Raw genomic sequence first — 20,045 nt, 5'->3', positions numbered from 1 at the left:
CGGGAGATAGGAGAAAGTTCCACAAAGTCAACTATCACTGCAGACCTCCACCAGTCGGGGCTTTATGGCAGAGTGGCCCGACGGAAGCCTCTCCTCAGTGCAAGACACATGAAAGCCTGCATAGAGTTTGCCAAAAAACACATGAAGGACTCCCAGACTATGAGAAATAAGATTCTCTGGTCTGATGAGACCAAGATTGAACTTTTTGGTGTTAATTCTAAGCGGTATGTGTGGAGAAAACCAGGCATGACCCTAAGCACACAGCTAAAATAACAAAGGAGTGGCTTCAGAACAACTCTGTGACCGCTCTTGACTGGCCCAGCCAGAGCCCTGACCTAAACCCAATTGAGCATCTCTGGAGAGACCTCAAAATGTCTGTCCACCAACATTCACCATCCAACCTGACAGAACTGGAGAGGATCTGCAAGGAAGAATGGCAGAGGATCCCCAAATCCAGGTGTGAAAAACTTGTGTCATTCCCAAGAAGACTCATGGCTGTACTAGCTGAAAAGGGTGCTTCTACTCAATACTGAGCACAGGGTCTGAATACTTATGACCATGTGATATTTCAGTTTTTCTTTTTTTATAAATTTGCAAAAATTTCTACATTTCTGTTTTTTTCTGTCAAGATGGGGTGCTGTGAGTGTGAGAATAATGAGAAATAAAATGAACTTTTTTGATTTTTGGCGACTGGCTGCAATGACACAGAAAGTGAAAAATTTCAAGGGGTCTGAATACTTTCTGTACCCACTGTATATTCAGCCACAAGATTGAGATTCACCACTGGAAACAGTGCAGAAATTAATTTTGACTGATTTTGTGGTTACATGAGCCATGTTGTAAATTTTATTTATTTATTGATCTATTGGCCCTTATTTTAGAAACATTTTTTTTACTTTTTAAAAAATGATAAATTACAGTTATTTTTAATAAAACTTACCTTTTTGTTAGATTACAGATAAGAACAGAATATAAAAAATCAAATAAATGCTCATTTTAAAAAAGAAAAAAGGCAAAACATTAATACAAAAATGTTTTCTTCCAAAGAATAATTCATTATTTCACGTTTGACCATAAAATTAAACTATTTTACTGTATTTAAATCAATTTTTTTTACAGATATTTGTCATTATTGAAAAGGACAATATTTACAGTAAGGACAAAAATGATATCACTGCTAAGTGATATTTTACACATTTTTCACTTTTACAGGTTTAATAATACCTCAAAATTACAGGTATTATTGAGTAAACTCACAAAAAAATAACAACACTAATTTACACATTGACTGTTAAAAAAGACCACTATGGGAAATAATGTTCACATCAAAAATTTGTACATTTACAAAAAGATATTGAGTCGTTGTTTTTTTTTTACAATATGTGGACATAAAATTACAGTTTTATTTAATTACTACTCCTAAAAATGTAATTATTAGACATATTTTTGTTTGCATTTTTTCTACAGTTTTGAACATTTCCACAGTCTTCCACAGTTTTTAAAACTTTTTTTCTGCCACTCTTGCTGCCAAATTATCACTGTTTTGTCACAGTATTTTTATTTTTCAGAGCACTATTGAAGTGCAAAATATCACTTCCTCTCCACTGAAACTAAAATAAAAAAAGATAATGTGCTTTTGCTACTTGTTTGTCTGAACCAAGCATGCATGTTCTTTTATATGTGGGGAATACGGTTTGTAGCCCTGGGTATCTATGCAGCAACTCAGTGCTTCATATGCAGTGGTATACTGGAACGCACGTGGCCATATCAAAACATTGCAGCTGCTGTGATGTGAACAATTCACTTGGCTACACTGAAGTTTCGATTATATTTCGATTAATTGCTCAGCCCCATTCTACATCATGTTTAAGTCAGTCTATTTATGTGTTAATACAGCTAAACATTCATTATAATCTAAAAGTGCGTGTTTAAAAAAATCAAACAAAGTGGCACTCTTATCACAAAACAACAAAATAAGAAAGCACGTGTTCGGTTGAACAGGACCCCCGGTGCTTCCACTGCAGTCCCTGTAATAACTTTGATTCCATGTCACAACCCAAAAGAAGAAAACTCAATCAACAACGGCAACTTTCAGCTTGACTGAGATTGAGTTAAACTGTTTCCAAGAGTCTTTTCTTTAAAAATAGTTTTGTCTGAATAAGTTGTCAAATCTGTCAACACTCCAAAAAAAAAAACACTGAGAAATCAGCTTAAGGAACAGCTTGAGTTCTTTGTTTTGTTCATTCAAGTTTTACTTAATAATGACAGTGGAGGATAAATCAATGAACACAGCATCCTTTAAAGGAACACAATAAAAAAAAAAGTAAGGCGGGAAACCAGACCTCGGATGTGATTTCAGCATCAGTTGGCTGTTTCAAAAACACAGACAGGCAAATGTGTTGAATTTTCATAAGATGAGCCGCCCTCCTATTAGGTTTGAAGTCTGCTCAGTGTAGACTGGGTGGGAGAGCTTTTAATCCATCTCTGGCTGGGCTTTAACACGACAGAGAAGAAGCCGTTAATTGGGACCTGAAATACTTCATTTCGGAGGAACATGAAAGCCTGACTCGAAGCAAAACTCTCCCACTGTGACTTATTTAGCTTTTAAACGCACCAACAACAAACTGACTGCAGTCCTGGTGGAGTTAAAAAAAAGAACAACAACAATCCAGACTGTGACAAATGCAGGCTGGTAATAATCTATACAATGAGTAGGCATGCCCTACAGAAAAAAAAACACGCATATTAGAATTCAAGGAGTGCTTGAGCTTGCTTCCAACGGGCCAATTATCACAGAGATTTCCATCATGTACCTTGAGGCAGAGAGAAGGAATACAAAGGAGCCTGGCACAGTTCCACAGGAAGGCCAGCTCTTTTTCTTTCACTCCGCCTGAAAAGCCTACAAAACTGTGAGATACCATCGGCCGGAGGAGGGAGAGGAGAAGAGAGAACGTACTAGACGGAGGATGAGTGATAGAAGGAAATGAGGGAGAGAAAACCAAGAATTGGGGGGATCCAGAGAGAAAAGCAATTATCTGGGAGCATCCGGATGCTATGACAGCAGCTGACAGGCAGGGAGAGCTGCAGCTTATTGCTAAGCTTTCATCATGGCTGTCCACCTCCTCCCCACCCCACTTCACTCGCCTCCCATAATTTCTCCGTGTACACAGCAGCAGAACTTCTCAACTCCCTCAGCTACCTTTGATTAAGGCACAAACCGCAGATCTGCAGCATGAGTGTGTGAATTTGAGCATGCGTGTTTGTTTACGTGCAGCTGCTCGCCTCCCCCGGCACTGTAGCCCTGTCAAAGCAGATGCCTCAGCGCTCCCTCAGAGCTGTCCATCTCCTCATTGAAATCAGCAGCGGTGACAGAAGAGAAGGAGGGGAGGTTTACTGAAGCAGCAGCAGAGTCACTTTTAAGAAGGATTGTCTAACATGTCGTAATGGAAAAAACGTGCAAAGCTGATTTTTTTCAAAGCCGCCAACGAAGCATAAAAGAGGCACTGTGGTGTGGTGTACATGCAAATGAACACACATGACCGTGCAGCACATATGCACACGCAGACTGTGTCGGCGAGCTTATGCTGAAGTCTCCACGGAGCCCTTTCGCAGCAGACCGACCTGAAACATACATGAGTGAGGGAGACAGGGAAAGGTGCTAAATTAAAAATGATCGTCTCTTGATGGGCTGTAAGTGGTGTTCTGGACCTGCGCTGGCCCTCCCATTATAAAAGCTTAATGCCGCCCACTGTTGCCACAAGATACATGCTGCTGGGAGTTCCGTTTTTTTTTACTCAGAAATCAGTCTTTTTCTGCTCTGGGAAAAAGCGTCACAATAATTAAATGATAAACCCAAAAAGGATGAATATGAATCTAAAGTTACAACAGTTCTTATCCAGCAGCATCCAATCAAAAGCAGGCAGTGTTTTCACAAGGTGACTTTGCTGTGGTTGCGTTTCAGGACTACTACTGATAACAGAATGACTGTCGTGTCAGCATGCGACCGACTTTTCTCTCTCTCACACACACATGGGGTTAGTACACTGTGGAATATCCACCCAGGTGATGCATAGCTAATGAGAGTGAACTCAAATCTTTTTTTCTTTTTTTCCTGCATGGTGCACAGCTCTTCCACTGCATTTGCTAAACACCATGGGATTCTTCTACTTTCAAGAAGCTGCAGAGAGGAAATTAGCTTTAAAGGAGGCTTTGATGTGTCCGGCTCGGGTCAGGAGTGAGGCTGATTTGTTTCTGATTGAAGCGTCCTTGTGATTAATCAACCCATCTAGTCGTGTTTGCTATTGCTATTTTTATCCCCGAGCGCCTAGCTGGCAGACAAATTGCTCTCTTTCTGATCATAACACAGAGCAAAAGTTGCCAAGTTACTGTAAGCTGAGCTCCTGATGAAACTGTGGTGAAACCTTGTCTTTTAAAGTCGACATTAAATCCTCATGGTCCGAAAAAAAACACACAATTTTACAACATCATTCATGTAAGGTGTTTAAAATGGGATGAGCTCCAGCAAGAAAATAAAATATTTAAACCAACTAAGCCCCAGTTAAATAAACTCTTGTAATTTTTGCTGTACAGGATAAAAGCCGTCAAGTGATGTTTCCGAACAACTTTCTCCTTTCACCTCTAATTGATCCCCGTGTGTGCACCAGAAAAGTCTTTTTGCTTTTGATGTCGAGGACACTGGCTAATTGTGAGGGTAACTGAGGCTACAACAAAACGTGTGACCTCTGTTTACCAAACTGCATGATGTGGATGAAGTAGAGGAATCAATCATAAAACATTTTTAACAAGATTATTCCCAAAAGAGCAGATTTGTCATGAAAACACAATTTTGGAAAGCAGAAATAGTTTCAGTTCAGTCTGTTTAAAAACTAACATTTATCAAATAATGCTAAATGAATAAACAAAGAGAAGATGAATGATTTATTGTTTGACTGCACTGAGCTGAAGCTAGAAACATCTTAGACCGATAAATGCAGTGCAGATTTGCAAAGTTATTAATTTACCTTTCAAAATAAACATCATTTACTTGTTTACAGTGCAGAGATCTAAATTCAAAGCAGGGCTTGTCACTTGTTTTTTTCAGCTTCAGTATCCAAACAATCTGGCTTTGAGGAGTCATCTGCAAAAAGTGGAGCCAGTCGTCCCAGTTTTCTAGTCCAGTACAGGACTCTTTAATATTACACAATATAAACAGCGGTTCAACAAAAATGACTTTGCATCAGTTTTATGTGTTATAATAATAATAATAATACATAAAAATGATGTTCAGCCAATGAACTACAAATAACTTCAATCAGTGGTACGTAAAATGAGCAGTTACTTAATAAAGTTGTATGATTTTAAGAACTTGAAGTGCCAAACTGCTGAAGTTTTTGTCCCTGTGAGAGAAGCTAATTTCCCGGTTTGTTGCAGCAGTTTGTGTTTTTTGTTCAGTTTTTGCTGCTTAAGAGACATTTCAGAGACCACAGAGTGACAGCAGACAGAGAGAGGACGCTGCATCAGACATGAAGCAGAGCATTTAATTTAGCAATAATCAGTCAATAAAAATACAGATACCGATAATAGTGAAATTGTGAAATATTGGCCACAATAATCGGCCAATCTATCCCTAGTTTTTATGGCAAAACATGAGATTTGGCAACCCTGGCATGGTAGTATGTTGTTCTTCAGGGTATTTAAAAATGTATTCTGAAATTCTAATCCTTCCATGTTGGAGAACAGAGAGGAGAGGAGAGGAGAGGAAAGGAGAGGAGAGGAGAGGAGAGGAGGAGAGGAGAGGAGGGGAAGGGAGGAGAGGAGAGGAGAGGAGAGGAGAGGATAACAAGTCCTGGGAGGAAGCCTTAGTGAGCAGTAAATACGATCCAACCACAGCCATCATGAGCTAAATCCTTGCTGTGCTCTCAGCCCTCCTCTCTCGGGACGCTATAGATTCTCCTCTCATGACCATTAATTACTTCACCTTTGACTTCATGGCCTCCAGCAAACACAAACACACAAACACACACCTTCCCAAAGCACCTTGTTAGTATCTACTTATCTGCTACATGTGCTGTCATTCTGAATCCAAAACCAGCCATACTCACACGTGAACACATTGTGCAGTCGCACACAGCATGTTGTGTTTACACGGAGCCCATAAGAAAGAAGACAATTAGAAAAGAGACAATGAGCAGGTAATTGAATTGGCTTGTGGAATCTATTTGCTCTGTGGATGGAGAACACTGATAAGACTGCAACACACACACACATGCAGAATGAAACAAACCCATCTGACTAAAGTGAATGCCTGATTATCGGCCATTAGCATCAGATCCTGGGATGGACTGAGGAGATAGTTTGGTATGTGTGGTCCTGTTTAACAGTCCTGTTCTGCTTCAGGGTCACCACTGCTGCAGATAGAGAATCTTATTATGGTGTTTGCCTCTGTGATTACAGTAAACACATTCATCCTTTTAGTTCCACTCTATTCCATTCTGCTGATTATGAAAACTCTTGTTGTAGTTTATAGAATCTTCTCTCCATATGAGTGTGTGTGGCGGCCATAACAAACCAAGTCCACTGTGAGGTGACACTTCTCCATTGTTTCACTGTCTCACTGGTCAGGTTCATTGTTGTGTGTGGACACATTCATAACAGTATATTTTGATTAAGCTAAACTTCACTGCTTTATACAAAATATTGAGAAGTACTGAGCGAGAACATCTGAAAACTCACTACCTCTCTTCTTTGGAGGCATTTAGAGAATAGAAGAATGTAGCGTTTGGAGAAATCTGGATATATGAGTACTTGAGAGGCCTGAATCTCACCGGTGTGGTAGTGCAGAAGCAGGTCCTGCCTGTGGTCTCCTGTTGTCATGGGGTGGAAAACCACAGTCACTGGTATGCTTCCGCCTACATCCAGAGTCCCAAAAGAAGGTGTCACTGAGAAAGGCCTGAAATTAGAGGTTAGTGTTTCAGAAATTGGCAGAGGAAATGTTCTAGAAAACTTTTAATTGTAGTCAACTGTAATAATTGCAAACTTAAATTAAAGCATAATGTAGTCCTGGACCAGATCGCATTGATGTGTAAGTTACGGTGGCCGACAGGTGCAAACGCGCTGCAAACGGCAGCGACAGTGATTAGTAACTTAAAATAAACAGAATTTTGTCAACACTTTTAGCTAACACAATGTAGCATTAGAACACAGGAGTGATGGTTGCTGGAAGTGTTCCATTGTACCTCTGTGCAGATATTTCAGTAAAAATCAGCCATTTCCAGCTAGAAATGGCTGATGGGAAAAGGCTTGCTGTTGTTTTGGGGGTTTGTGTGTGTTTTTATATATTTGCAGCATTTTCCGTTTGCATTTGTTTTGTGATTTTGCAAGTCTGCTTCTGCGTCGTTTCTGTGATTGTAGCATGTTTCTCTTGCAGTATTTATTTCTTGCATGTGTTTTATGTGTTTGTGAGTTTTTGGTTTTGGATCATTTCTGTGTTTGCAGTGCGTTTGCACCTGCTGGCCACCGTAGTAAGTCGACTCTTTCTATATATGAACTTATGGAGCTTATAGAGTTACTCTATATAGAGTTATAGAGTAAATACAGAAAATCACTCAAACACAGTAGACATACACTACCATTCCAAAGTTTGGGGCCACTTAGAAATGTCCTTATTTTTGAAAGAAAATGATTTTTTTTCAGTGAAGATAACATTAATCATAAATAAAGTCTAGACATTGTTAATGTGGCAAATGGCTATTCTAGCTGGAAATGGCTGATTTTTAATGAAATATCTGCACAGAGGTACAAAGGAACACTTCCAGCAACCATCACTCCTGCGTTCAAATGCTACATTGTGTTATCTAAAAGTGCTGGCAAAATTCTGTTTATTTTAAGTTTCTAATCGCTGTCAAGGGTGAAAAGAGTTTCTTGAAGAAGGTCTGACATTATAAATAAGAGTATTGATAGCACTCTCTTATCTGTACTCCTGATATATGAAGCTACAGTACCAACAGCAGCTGATTAGCTTCAGAAAAAAAATCTGCAGAAGGTGAAAATTGCTAGGATCGGACTCATAACCCATGTGAAATGGCAAAAAATGGCCATTTGTTGTCTAGATGTTGTTAATGTGGTAAATGACTATTCTAGCTGGAAACGGCTGATTTTTAATGGAATACCTCCATAGGGGTACAGAGAAACATTCCCAGCAACCATCACTCCTGTGTTCTAATGCTACATTGTGTTCACTAATGGTGTTGAAAGGCTCATTGATGATTAGAAAACCCTTGTGCAATTATGTTAGCACATGGAAAAAAGTGTGAGTTTTCATGTAAAACATGAAACCTGCTTGGTGATTCCAAATTTTTGAACGGTAGTGTAAGTCCACATTGTACTGATTCTCACCTCTGTGTGCGTAACTCGAATTTGGCCTCACTGTTTCCCATGTTGCGGACGAGGTGAGTTTTCTCCGTGCAGGATTTCACAGGACAAACAGGTAAATGAATCTCATCACGAAAGTCGAGGATGGCTCGTGGCCCGATGGCACGGATCGGGATCTCAAACCGCTCCCTCTCTGTCACACAAATGATTGTATGTTCGTAGTCCTGCATGGAGAAAGTACAAAGAGACGCAAATATTTTTAGGTATTTAGCTAATTAGCTATTGTTTAAAAACCTCAATGATAAAAATTGAGTTTTTTACCTTTTTAACATGTCCACATGCTGTTTTTTTAATATGTTGGAATACACAGCAAGAGTGAAATAAGCAGTCAACAGCAGAGTTGAGTATTTTCACCATTGAAAATCATCAAAAACTTAAGGAACCAATCCTGTCAATTTGTACAGTCGGGCTATCATTACTCTTTTTGAAAATCTGTTTCTGGTTTTATGGCTGAATTACTCCATTATTACAACTTTCCACTGTGTAGCGTAGAGTAATTTGTAAAATAGTTATTTTGTGTAATGTAAACATATGTAAACCGTAAATTATTAAGTTAAAACAGTTATTTATTTACAGTATACCTTATTCTCCTGTGGGGTGAAGGAGACGGTGTAAGTGGCAGGTAGTCCTGGTGCCACCTTTCTATCTGGATCTTCTGGACCGACCACACAGAAATACTCAGAGTCCTGCTGCTGAAGCATCACTTGCCGTGAAACCTGGACAAAAAAAACATTACACACACTTTAGAAACTGTAAAGGCAGCACAGCAACAAACACAAAGTCAGGGAAGCTCACGAGTGATGATTTATTTAGCATCACTTGATGGTGTCTTGTATAGATATCCTCCAATCTCCCATGGCCTTTTCCAATCATTGTCTTGCACCCAACCCACACAAGCTTTAATCTTTCTTTTTTTTTTCTCCTGCAAAGGTATTTGAGAGTTGGCATGTTCGGGTCATTTCATTTCACAGATATTTTTGATTGAACTATCAGCTCGGCAGCCACACTGTTTTAAAAAACTATTTTTCTTATCAGCAGTCATTTGTTCAGTGCCTGCAGTCTGTAGCTTGTCTTGAAACTTTCTCTACTGGCTTCCTATTCATTTCAGGATTCATTTTTACATTTTGTGGTTTATTTTTAAGATTTTAAGTCATGTATGGCCACCTTATTTAGCAGAACTCCTGCATTGGTGTTATCCAGTTGGAAAACTGCAAAACATTTTTGGATGATTTGAGATACTGACTTGATTATTGGTAATCAAGCAAGGCCAATCACTGATATTTGGAACCAATATAGAGGGTGTCCCAGAAATTTTGACATCATTTCATCACCTAACAATCTGTTTAAAATTAGTTTGCACTTTTTGCTTAAAAAGGTGCAGTCATTTTTATTTTTCTGCTTTCAGGAATAGGCAACAGAAAAGATTCTGTGTATTGAAGTACCCCCAGACTCATTTAAATGTGAATGTGCAATGTGAGTTTGTTAGAAAATTTCAAAAACAAGCGCCAATAAGAAAGCAGATTCGGACGTGGCATAAGAAGTTTCAAGAGGAAGGCTGTTTGTGTCGGAAAAATGGATCTGGACGGCCAGCAGTTTCAGAAGCGGCGCAAACATTGAACTTTTGTAAAAACGTTGGAAGACTATAGAATTACCATCTCCCAGAATTTTCCATTTGAAATTTTTGAAATGAAACATTTTATGTTCAAAAGAAATCCTATTAAGTGTCATTTCTCCTGACCATGCAGTCACTCCGATATGGACGTCTCAAATGCTGTCAATTTTTTTGGGACATCCTGTACATTAAATGTAATGTCTTAACAGTATGTGACAGCAGAGAGCCTGTCATTCATAACTAGGCTTCTTAATTAATAAGGGGGACTATAAATGAATATGTAAAATAGAAATTGGAGTGATTAAATTATATCCTCTGTTTAAGAGGGATCCACTGAGATTGATCAGGTTGCCTCCTGCAGTGACGTGTACTATTCTTCTCTAGTTTTGAAATCTTTCACTGCTCTATCACTTTTTGTTGCCAGCTAAGGTCCAGTTCTTAAATCATTATTAATTATTATTTTCCAGACTGGGCTGCATAGTGGTTTAGTGGTTAGCACTTTTGCCTTGCAACAAGAAGATCCCCGGTTCAAATCCTGGCCTGGGCCTGGGATCTTTCTGCATGGAGTTAGCCGCTAACCGTTAGCATAGGCTTAGCCACTGTGAGAAAAGCTAATTTCCTGGTTTGTGTTTTTTGTTCAGTTTTTACTGCTTGAGAGACATTTCTGAAACCACAGAGTGACATCAGACAAAGAGAGGAGGCTGCATCAGACTGTGGGAAATGGTGTGTTTTATAATTTGCTAAGAGTGCATATTAAAGAATTGTATTGGTTCTGGGGAATAGGAAGGTCAAGAGCATCATTACCACGGTGTGACTGTAATGAAACAAAGAGAAGAAAAGTCCAGAATCGATAAGAAGGAGCTTAGGCTTTATTTTACTTATTACTCATGTGTTTGAATGCAAGGATGATCAAGACGACACAAGGTGACAGATAATCAAAGTACAGACAGTTTTTTGATAATAAAAGTACAGATAGTTTGATGTAAGCCGTAATCAGTAAAGAACATGAGCTTGTTGTGTCATTGTGTGTGCAGTCTCTAATCTTGCTTTGCAGGGGTGAAGTCATTCCTACGAGAGCGATAATGACAAAACATCTGCTGTGACAGAGGAGAGCGGACCAGCGCAGCACTGGAGGGGGCGGCCAGCAGCGTTACCTAGAAAGCTACACAACGCTGCTAGAGTAGAAGAAGACTGGGCCAGGTACAGTTAGTACTCTGATTCCATCCGAACTGACTGAACACTTGTTGTTGGTTAGGGACAGAGGATTCAGGCCCAGAGCTCTGTATCGCACATTCAGTTTTGCTGTAATAAATACTTTTGATTTTAAGAAGAAGTCTCCTGACTACTCCATCAAAAGAACTGGGCGAAAATAGCCTTACACATATTCTGTTGGCTTGTTTAATTGTAGAATAAGCTGATTTCCAACAAGACCGGAAGTAGAGCATTTAATTTAGCAATAATCAGAAAAATGCCAAATATCGGCCACAATCATTGGTCTGGCTGATAATTGGTCTATCCCCATTTCTGATATTTTATTGTCTTACTCTAGTCATTGTGTTTTATCGTGGTCTTACATGTTTCCTGTAGAGCACTATTATTTGAACTCTTACTGTATTACTCTGTTCATTCACACACCTTGTCATTGTTGAGGAGGAGCAACGGTAACTTGTAGGTCTGTGCAGGAGTGAAGTTCTGGAATATCAGCTCAGACGGGTAGGGCTGGAAAAGCGGCTGATGTACATCTACCAAAGAAAACTGAAAACACAAACACACCAACAGGGCTTGTTATTTAATTCACCTTATGAGCACAGTATACAGTGCTTAAATTTGCAGTGAAAAAATGCATAATAAGGGTTAGTATGCTGCATTCTTCAAGGAAAACCTGGCACTCTACATAACTACAATATGCATTATATTCTGGTTATTCTAAGTTATTAATCACTTTCAAGAGTGAAAAGAGTTTCTTGAAGAATCTCTGACATTATAGATAAGTATATTGATAGCACTCTCTTATTTGTACCCATGATAGATGAAGCTACAGTACCATCAGCAGCTGATTAGCTTAAAAAAAGATCAGAAGAAGCTGTAAATAGCTAGGATCAGGCTCAAAACCCATGTGAAATGGTAAAAGAATGGACGTTTGTGTGGTTTAAACATTGATTTGTGTTCAAATTAAAGAGACAAGCTATATAAGTGTCAATAGATGAGTTTTGGAAGTGCTGGAAGTTCATTTTGTTGTGTTTATGCTAAGCTAAAAGGCTAATTGCTCCAGCTTCTCATCTAGTCATAAGCAACGACTATTCTTTATACTATGTTTCCTTACCCTTTACAGCATGCATATGTGAAAATGCAGCCTCTCGAAGTTAAACTGAATTATTTACATTCATCCTCTATCATCGCATTGCCGCCAGAGTGAAAATAAGACTGGATATCAGATTTTGTGGCACTCAGGATGACCTTAAAAGACCCTGCTGGTCGTTGCTCCCACTCATCATCTGCATACTGGAGGTTAGTCCACATTCTCATTTGCATATTTGACAAGTCAACAAAAAATGTGCACAAGGTGAGATGCAAAAATGGGTCCCACCGAATGTGATGAGGGCACATTTATTCATTTCAAAGGCATCTCATGAACTTTTGCTGGCATTTCTGCTCCAAGACCCCTCCCTTAACTTCTGCCTCTAAAAGCAGCGAGCATGAAGTCACATTGGTTGCCCTCTGCCCATCAATTAGTGCCTGCTGACTAAGAAGAAGCAGCTTAGGTACAATGTAAATGCCCTCAGCGGACAGCACATGCTCAGTATTCAGGGAATTAATGATGAATAATGACACATTTGTTTTTTTCCCCTTCTGGTCTCAATTAATTTCCCTTCTCAGAGGCCTACTGCTTTCTGTTGTTTTTTATTTATTTACATTGCAGCTCACATTGTGGCCAATTGATAAATAAAGAGAGGAGGCTACAGTGTAAGTATACAGATACTCCAAATGGAAATGCTTTGACAGCCTGTCACAAGTAAATGCAAATTTCAATGTATTCTTTTCTACAGAAATTCCATACTAAACTCCCCTGGGTTTTATTCTCAAAAAGATGAAAGTCAGCAGCTGAAGCCGGTCTGAAGACAACAGCAGTAACAGCAAACGTCTGTCCCCCTTTTTATCTTCTCCTGTCACTGTCACTGTTGGTGTTTTACATCATAGAATCTGTGCCAACTATCAGCTTTAACTATCGCTGCACCATTTGCAGCTATTTTTGCTGGTTGCTTTCCCATTAGAAGTCATTTATGAAGCTACTGAGATATCACAACATCAGCAGGTATTTACACTGTGATACGTAGTTGTGTCCATGCTGAGAAACTCCTGGATGCGAGGCTGGTGCACCTCGGCGGTGTTAGCCAGCCGCTCCTCTGTGGACTGCAGCATCTCCTGGGTGAAAACCGACGGAGTCACCTGCAAACAAACACAGCACAGGATCACACGCTAGCTCTGTTTACTGTGCTTTAAACTAGCAGCGGCTGCTACAACTGCAACAGAAAGTAGGAAACAGATAAAAAGCTGAAGAGCTGTAAGCTGTCAATTTAAAGCCAGACATCTATGATGAATATGCAAAGACACCACTATTAGCAACATGAGCTGATTTCATGTCCCATGTACTCAACAAACGTTAATATCTCCTGCTCCAGTGAGGACCATCAGCAGCATTTTGTGACTATTATACTTTCCATACAATCCTCTGGCACCTCTTTATCAGTGCAGCAGGAGCACAGAAACATCTAACTGCACTTAGCCTATTTCAAGGTTAGGTCAGAAAAAGATTTTAGCTTAATATCTGAATGAATAATGTAGCATGCGGGGTTATTGAATATGCAATATTTAATAGCTGCCGGTTAGGTGTGTATTCATAATACACTTCAATCTATTATTCAGAGACAACAACGTTTCCTGAGAAAACCCCATACTTCAAGGAGGCAGGTAGTAAAATGAAGAGGATTTTCTTTAGATGGTGAAATCTAAAACCTTTTTCGATCATTTGGTGTTCATCAGAGAAATGACCACAAAACTGTAAACATTGTGCTGTGGTATATATAGAATTACACATATCTATAGTGCTTTTTTAAAACTTAGAAATAGATATAGAACAACAGAAGCCACAAGAGATACTGAGAATTATCTCGGATGTTAACCGAAAATGTGTTGCACTTAAGTTTTTATATGGTGTGGGAAATGAGAACAACAAAGTTTGTTGTGTGATTAAAAATGAGATATCACCAAACAAGGGTAGAAATCTATATAATCAACAGTCAAGACAGATAATTAGTTTCATGTGGACCTCATTCTGACCTGAGATTAGTGTAAGTGAAAAAGCTGCGAGCAAAGGCCTAAAATTGCTGAGCTGAGATCACTGCAACAAAACACTGCAGTCAGATATTGATTTTTGTTCCCTATAAGAAGCCAAGGTAATTATTAGGACAATCTGTCACTGGAAGCAGGATCTTTAAAAGAATGGGACAATGTCACAAACGTGGGTCACAGGAAATTGGGCTGCTGTTAATTCATGAGGAAAAGCTGCTTCCAACACCGACTTTTAATTTTGCGTGACTTCACAAGGCGTCATGTTCCTGTAATGTTGGGAAACTGGCAAGCAGTGGAAAAAGTTAGTTAACAAAGAAAAGGCCAAAAACAGCAGGGCATCCTCACCCGTCTCGGCTTGTCTTCCGTTACAACAAGTTTAGCGTTGCAAAGCAGAGACGCCTTGTTAGGAATCTGACTTGCATTCATTTTGGAAGTGTTCTGGAGCAAAATCACCTGCAAAAAAGAAAAATATACAAAGGAAAGAGAAGCCATGATGAAATAAAAATGCTAATTAAGCCAACATTTTACACTAAGTCAACAATTCCTATGCTGAGTCAGTACGACCAAAATGTGAGACGATCACTGAAGAGCCAGTCCAGCTAGAACTATTTTGTTCTCAAACATTCTGAGAAAGTTCTGCAAATTTCTACTAATGTTTTCAGTAGGACGTTTTCTTTATGTTCCCAAAATTTTCTCCTTAAAGGCAATGCTCTTAAAACATTTTCTAAATGTTGCATTGAGACTGCCCTTCCTTTGTTATCACCTAACGTTGTCGGAACATTATTTAGAACAACTTTCTCACCAGCAGCATCTCTAAATGTTCTTAGTATATATTACACGCAAAATGATCCACTTTTGTTAGCATGCCAAACCATAGGAATGCATTTTTATGCTTTCTTAGGCTTCGAGAACATCTTGAAAACATTTTTTGAATGTTGGTTTGAGAATGTTATTCTTTTGTTATCATGTAATATAATCTGCAAACATTTTAACTTTCAGTCTTAGTTCATTTTCAACACCATAGGAACATAATTTGGAATGATAAATATCCTTAAAACAATCTTTGAACATTAGATTAAAATGTTTTCTTTAAAACATTATTACAACTTGTAGGTAATGTTAGCTAATATTGTGAGAACGTCATCTCAACAACATCCCCAAAATGCCCTAGCCCACTACAGGCAAAATGTGCTACCTTTGTTTTGAATGAAACTTTTTTGAATGTTGGTTTGAGAACATTTTGCTATCACTGTGCACAATCTGACAACATCCTCCAAACATCCTCGAAATAGTAAAACTTCCTGACCTCACAGGAACACTATTTGAAATGATAAATATCCTTGAAACAATCTTTGAACTTCTGATTAAAATAATTTCTTCAAAAATATTATTATAACTTGTAGCTAATGTAGGCCAATGTTGAAGAAATGTTCCCTGTTTACTTGGACTGAGTTTTCATGTCCAAAAACAGCTTAAATAATAATTTTAAAAAAAAGTTTTTCCTTGGGGAAAGTGTTTTCAATGAACTACAGAGCTCAACAGGGAAGGACGCTAGGCTGCAATATATTCTGAGACGTAATCGAAGGTGAACCTTAAATATAATTAGGATACAGCTACTTACTATTCTTTTAAAACTAAAATTAAAAACTTCTATTTATATGAGTCATCCCTATTGCACTGAACACCACAATTAATCACGCTTATTAAGAAACCAAAGATTTTTAGTTGCCCATTTGAGAGCAGGTGGTGAAAGTTGGAAAGTCTAAAAACATCCGGGAGGAAATGAGGCTGTGTGCAGCGTGTTAATTAGGAGAAGCTGAGAATTAATCACATTTTCTTCTGTACCGTCCCCATTATGATGCTTTAGGAACAGAACTAGTAAAGACACTTTGAAAACAGCTTCTTCTTTTTTTTTTACCTTGTTAACATGTCCATATGGTGTTTTTTTTCTGCTAGAAGACACATCACGAGTTATAAACAGTAGCTGAGCATTTCCACCTTGAAACTACATTTTGTAAAGTGAGCAACAGTGTAAAGTTAAAACTGAGCCCTTTTGAGGCAGGAGAGGATTATTTCCAAGGAAAAACACTGTTAAATATGCAATGTTGATGCAAACGGATGAGTTTTCAGTGATATCAAAACTCAGAAAAACTTTGGGGTAAATTAGCCTTTTTAAGCTAGCAAGGCCTGGAAAAAGACAGGATGGTCTGTGAAATACTGATATGGTAACTCATATGGGATGCTGGAGGTGGTTTGTTTTGGTGGAGGGGGTCCATACAAAACGTGCATTTGTAAATTCAATGCATATTAATGAAAATAAATCAAAAGTGACCCGAAGAGGACATTGGTTTTACTTCATGTCACGTTTAAGCTAACGGCTTGTCAGTTAAGTTCTGTTTAGCCTGTTCCCCGCCGCACACCTTACTTCAAATTGGTTAAAGTGGGTTTGTAATTATTTATTAGTAGAATAAAACAGACGTCATCAGTATCAAATCGCTCAAAAACACTTTAAGCTCACAATTCACAGGTTTCCATTCATCCTGTTGACTCGCTGCATGTTACGAAGAAAATAACCAGTTTACGGACTTTAACGTTTCTCGTGTCACTTAAAAATAAAGAAATAACGATTTAACCTGTTGTCTTGTAATACTGGTTTTAAAAAGTAGCTGAATAAAGTCTTACCACCCTGTAAATGAACGTCTGTTTGGCATGATGCTCTCTCAAATTCAGCCGCAAGTTAACTTCGTTGTGGTTTGTAGCTGTGGAAACGAACCCAGGGAGGTCCCAGTAAACTGCTTTCTGATTGGCTAAAGGCCGTCTCAGTACAAACAGCGCCTGTTGGGAGCATGTGTCCCAAAATAAAACGTATAGGTCTGTTTTTAAAAAGGTTTAAAGATGAAGGTGATATCTTTCAAGTAAAAACATGTAAGCCTACAGAATACAATAATCCAGCTTGCTGTGGAGAAAAAATACAGAAACTAACAGCCTAAAACTCTGCTGAAAGTATAAAAATGAAATTATAATATAATGCAGACTTACCGATTTCAGAGTTTTAAATTACCATATTCGATTTTTTAATAGTTATTTGAATGTAGCAACAGGTTAGGTGAAAGAACTGCAAGTAATTTTTACATTGCTTGATGCCACTGTTCGTAATTCATGGCAGACAATCATATTTATACTTAACCACTGTTTTGAAATATGTAAGAGTGTGCATATATATATCAACATATCACTGTGTATTTTTATTAGAGCACATTAATTGTAGTGATTTCACTCATATTATGTTTTACACTTTAATGTGCATTTTGTATATTTTATTATTTGACCTTACTTAATAGATATTTCTGCTTATTTATTTGCATTTGCTGTGGTGGTCACTTTACTCTTTCTGCTTGCTATTTTAACAACAGAACTTCCATTTTGGGATCAATAAAGTAATTAATTCGATCCTATATGTACCTACAGTATACAACAGATGATATCAAATGATTCACAACTGCATCACCTCTCAATAACTGCATTGTTTCTCAGTTGACAAGTAGTCTTTCCTCTTATGAATGGTCTAATACTTTAGAATAGACACTTTAAAAAGACTATATTGAAAATATAGGCCTCAAAGTAGAAACATAATACAACAAGAGTGAATACATGTGTGACCACTACAACAAAACCGAGTACACATGTGATTTCCAGCTAACCAAATCACGTGAATAAGTTACAAAATGGACTCTGAGCACCAGAACTGTTTCAGTTTTGGATCACCATGGTTTCACATGTCAGAGGAACTGGAAAATCTGACTGTGAGATTTGACAACAAGCAAAACAGGAAGTCAACTAAAAATCTATCAAAACACACCTGCAGGAGGAATCAGGAAGTAAAGCATCAAGTATTGTACCACTGTTAGAAATAAGGTTTCTGTGACAGTTTCTTTGAAAGATATGTCCATGAAAAATACTTGTTCTTGTTCTTCAGCACAAGACTGCAGGATTACACTTTGCTCCAGAACATGAAGAGAAACCTGGTTAATATTGGTAGCACATTGTTTGGTCAGATGAGACTAAGACAAAATGGTTTGTCCAGGACTACCACAGTGGAAGCATAATCCTGACAGTAAAGCACAGAGGTGGGATTGTGATGATATGGGGCTGCATGAGTACAAAAGTGACTGGAGAAATGACATATAATCTTTCAAACAGACTGCCAAAATAACACAAGAGTTGCTAAAGAAGAAAAAAAAGGAAACTATGACCTGACCAAGAATGCAGTCTGACTTCAATCCAACAGAACACCTCTGGGGGGGTTTAAATGGAAATTTAGAACAACATAACTGCTACAGCAAAGAGCAGCTGAAAAAAATAGTCTCTGAAGAACATCTTGGGCAACACTGTTAGCCTCTATTTTGAGGATTTTTGATCAAAAATAAAGGTGGACACACAAAGTATTGAAGAATAATATAATATTTCAATCTCAGTAAAGAAAGATGTACTGACCTTTGTTGCACTGAGTTGCTACTGAGAGGCCTTCATTTTTAAAACAGCAAATCTGAACTGTTAGGTTTACATCATAGACTGTATATATAGTGGACGTAGCATCTGGCTCCAGAATTGAAGCCCACCCAGAAGTGTCAAAAACTTGCAATACCACGACGTCCGCTAGGGTTGGCTCCAAAAAGCTTTTGCCCCATAGACCCCAATTCATTTTTGGAAAAAATAAAATTTGATAGACTGATTTTCTACTGCTCAGGATTTTTTTCCCGTTAGTTTTCATGGTCAAAATGAGAGATCAGGTGGCCGATCTCAAAATAAATCAATACTGAATTTTAAATAAATCGTTAAAGTTGGCGGAGCCAGGAGGCGTGGCTATAATTGATAGACAGCAACAGAAGCCTCTGCGGTAAAATGTGGGTAGGATAAGAAAGTCCTCAGCCAATCCTGCCCCTAGTTGCTCTCCGGTCCAGTCTGTTTGATGACGCTTTTTACGTCACTGGCTCCAAAAAATCCAAAATGGCGACCAGGAAGTAGCAAAATCCGGGCTTCATTTTCTCGGTGTTGAAACCAACGGGTGATGTCACGGTTAGTTTACGCCTGGTTTACATATAGGCCACTATGCCAACATTCAAATTACAATTAATTTTATGCTATGAATTTAGAGAACTCTAATTAGTTTGTACATTACTTACTGTTGTGATGTTTAATTTATGAAAGATCACTCCTTTTAACATATATAAAGGTAAATATACATATTAATATACATATATAGATATAGGTATATTTGCCTTTGTATTTCAGTGCTTATTATCTTTGTTGTTTTCATATTTCCTTTTTAAATATAATGTAATCCTGTCACTTTCAAAAAATAAAAATATGTTTAAAAAGTGGTACAAGGTCCTTACAACTCGGTCAGACTTGAGCAAATGTACTTTCTGGATTTAAACTGAATGTGTGGTTTTTGGTTGTTTATTTGTGGAAGTATTTAAGACTTAACTAATGGATTCAGACACCGAATTTGTCCTTCATTTTAATTAAAGCAGCTTGTCTCGGTCTGCTTCACTCAAAGTGTCACATGGTGCACTGCAGACTCTGAATAATCACAAATTCCTGGAATTAAGGAGAAATAATGTCTCTTTATATGCCCACAGCAGAAAGAATC

At 38.2% G+C, this 20,045-nt stretch overlaps 1 protein-coding gene across 1 annotated transcript in view; it reads right to left on the bottom strand.

Moving 5' to 3' along the window:
* hydin (HYDIN axonemal central pair apparatus protein) overlaps window positions 1–17,242 on the bottom strand; it is a 138,653-nt gene extending 121,411 nt beyond the window's left edge. Inside the window, exons 1-7 of the mRNA XM_051951466.1 lie at window positions 17,075–17,242; window positions 14,738–14,845; window positions 13,364–13,489; window positions 11,678–11,797; window positions 9,012–9,146; window positions 8,395–8,594; window positions 6,825–6,949 (exon numbers count right to left, since the gene is read on the bottom strand). Of these exons, the coding sequence (XP_051807426.1) occupies window positions 6,825–6,949; window positions 8,395–8,594; window positions 9,012–9,146; window positions 11,678–11,797; window positions 13,364–13,489; window positions 14,738–14,818 (787 nt within the window). The 5' untranslated portion in view covers window positions 14,819–14,845; window positions 17,075–17,242. The remainder of the gene's footprint in view (window positions 1–6,824; window positions 6,950–8,394; window positions 8,595–9,011; window positions 9,147–11,677; window positions 11,798–13,363; window positions 13,490–14,737; window positions 14,846–17,074) is intronic.
* Between the last annotated feature and the right edge of the window lie 2,803 nt (window positions 17,243–20,045).

Source organism: Acanthochromis polyacanthus, chromosome 8 (assembly GCF_021347895.1).
Source record: "Acanthochromis polyacanthus isolate Apoly-LR-REF ecotype Palm Island chromosome 8, KAUST_Apoly_ChrSc, whole genome shotgun sequence".
NCBI classification, from domain to species: domain Eukaryota; kingdom Metazoa; phylum Chordata; class Actinopteri; family Pomacentridae; genus Acanthochromis; species Acanthochromis polyacanthus.
The sequence above is the reverse complement of the archived record's forward strand: the minus strand, read 5'-3'. Positions and strand labels throughout refer to the sequence as shown.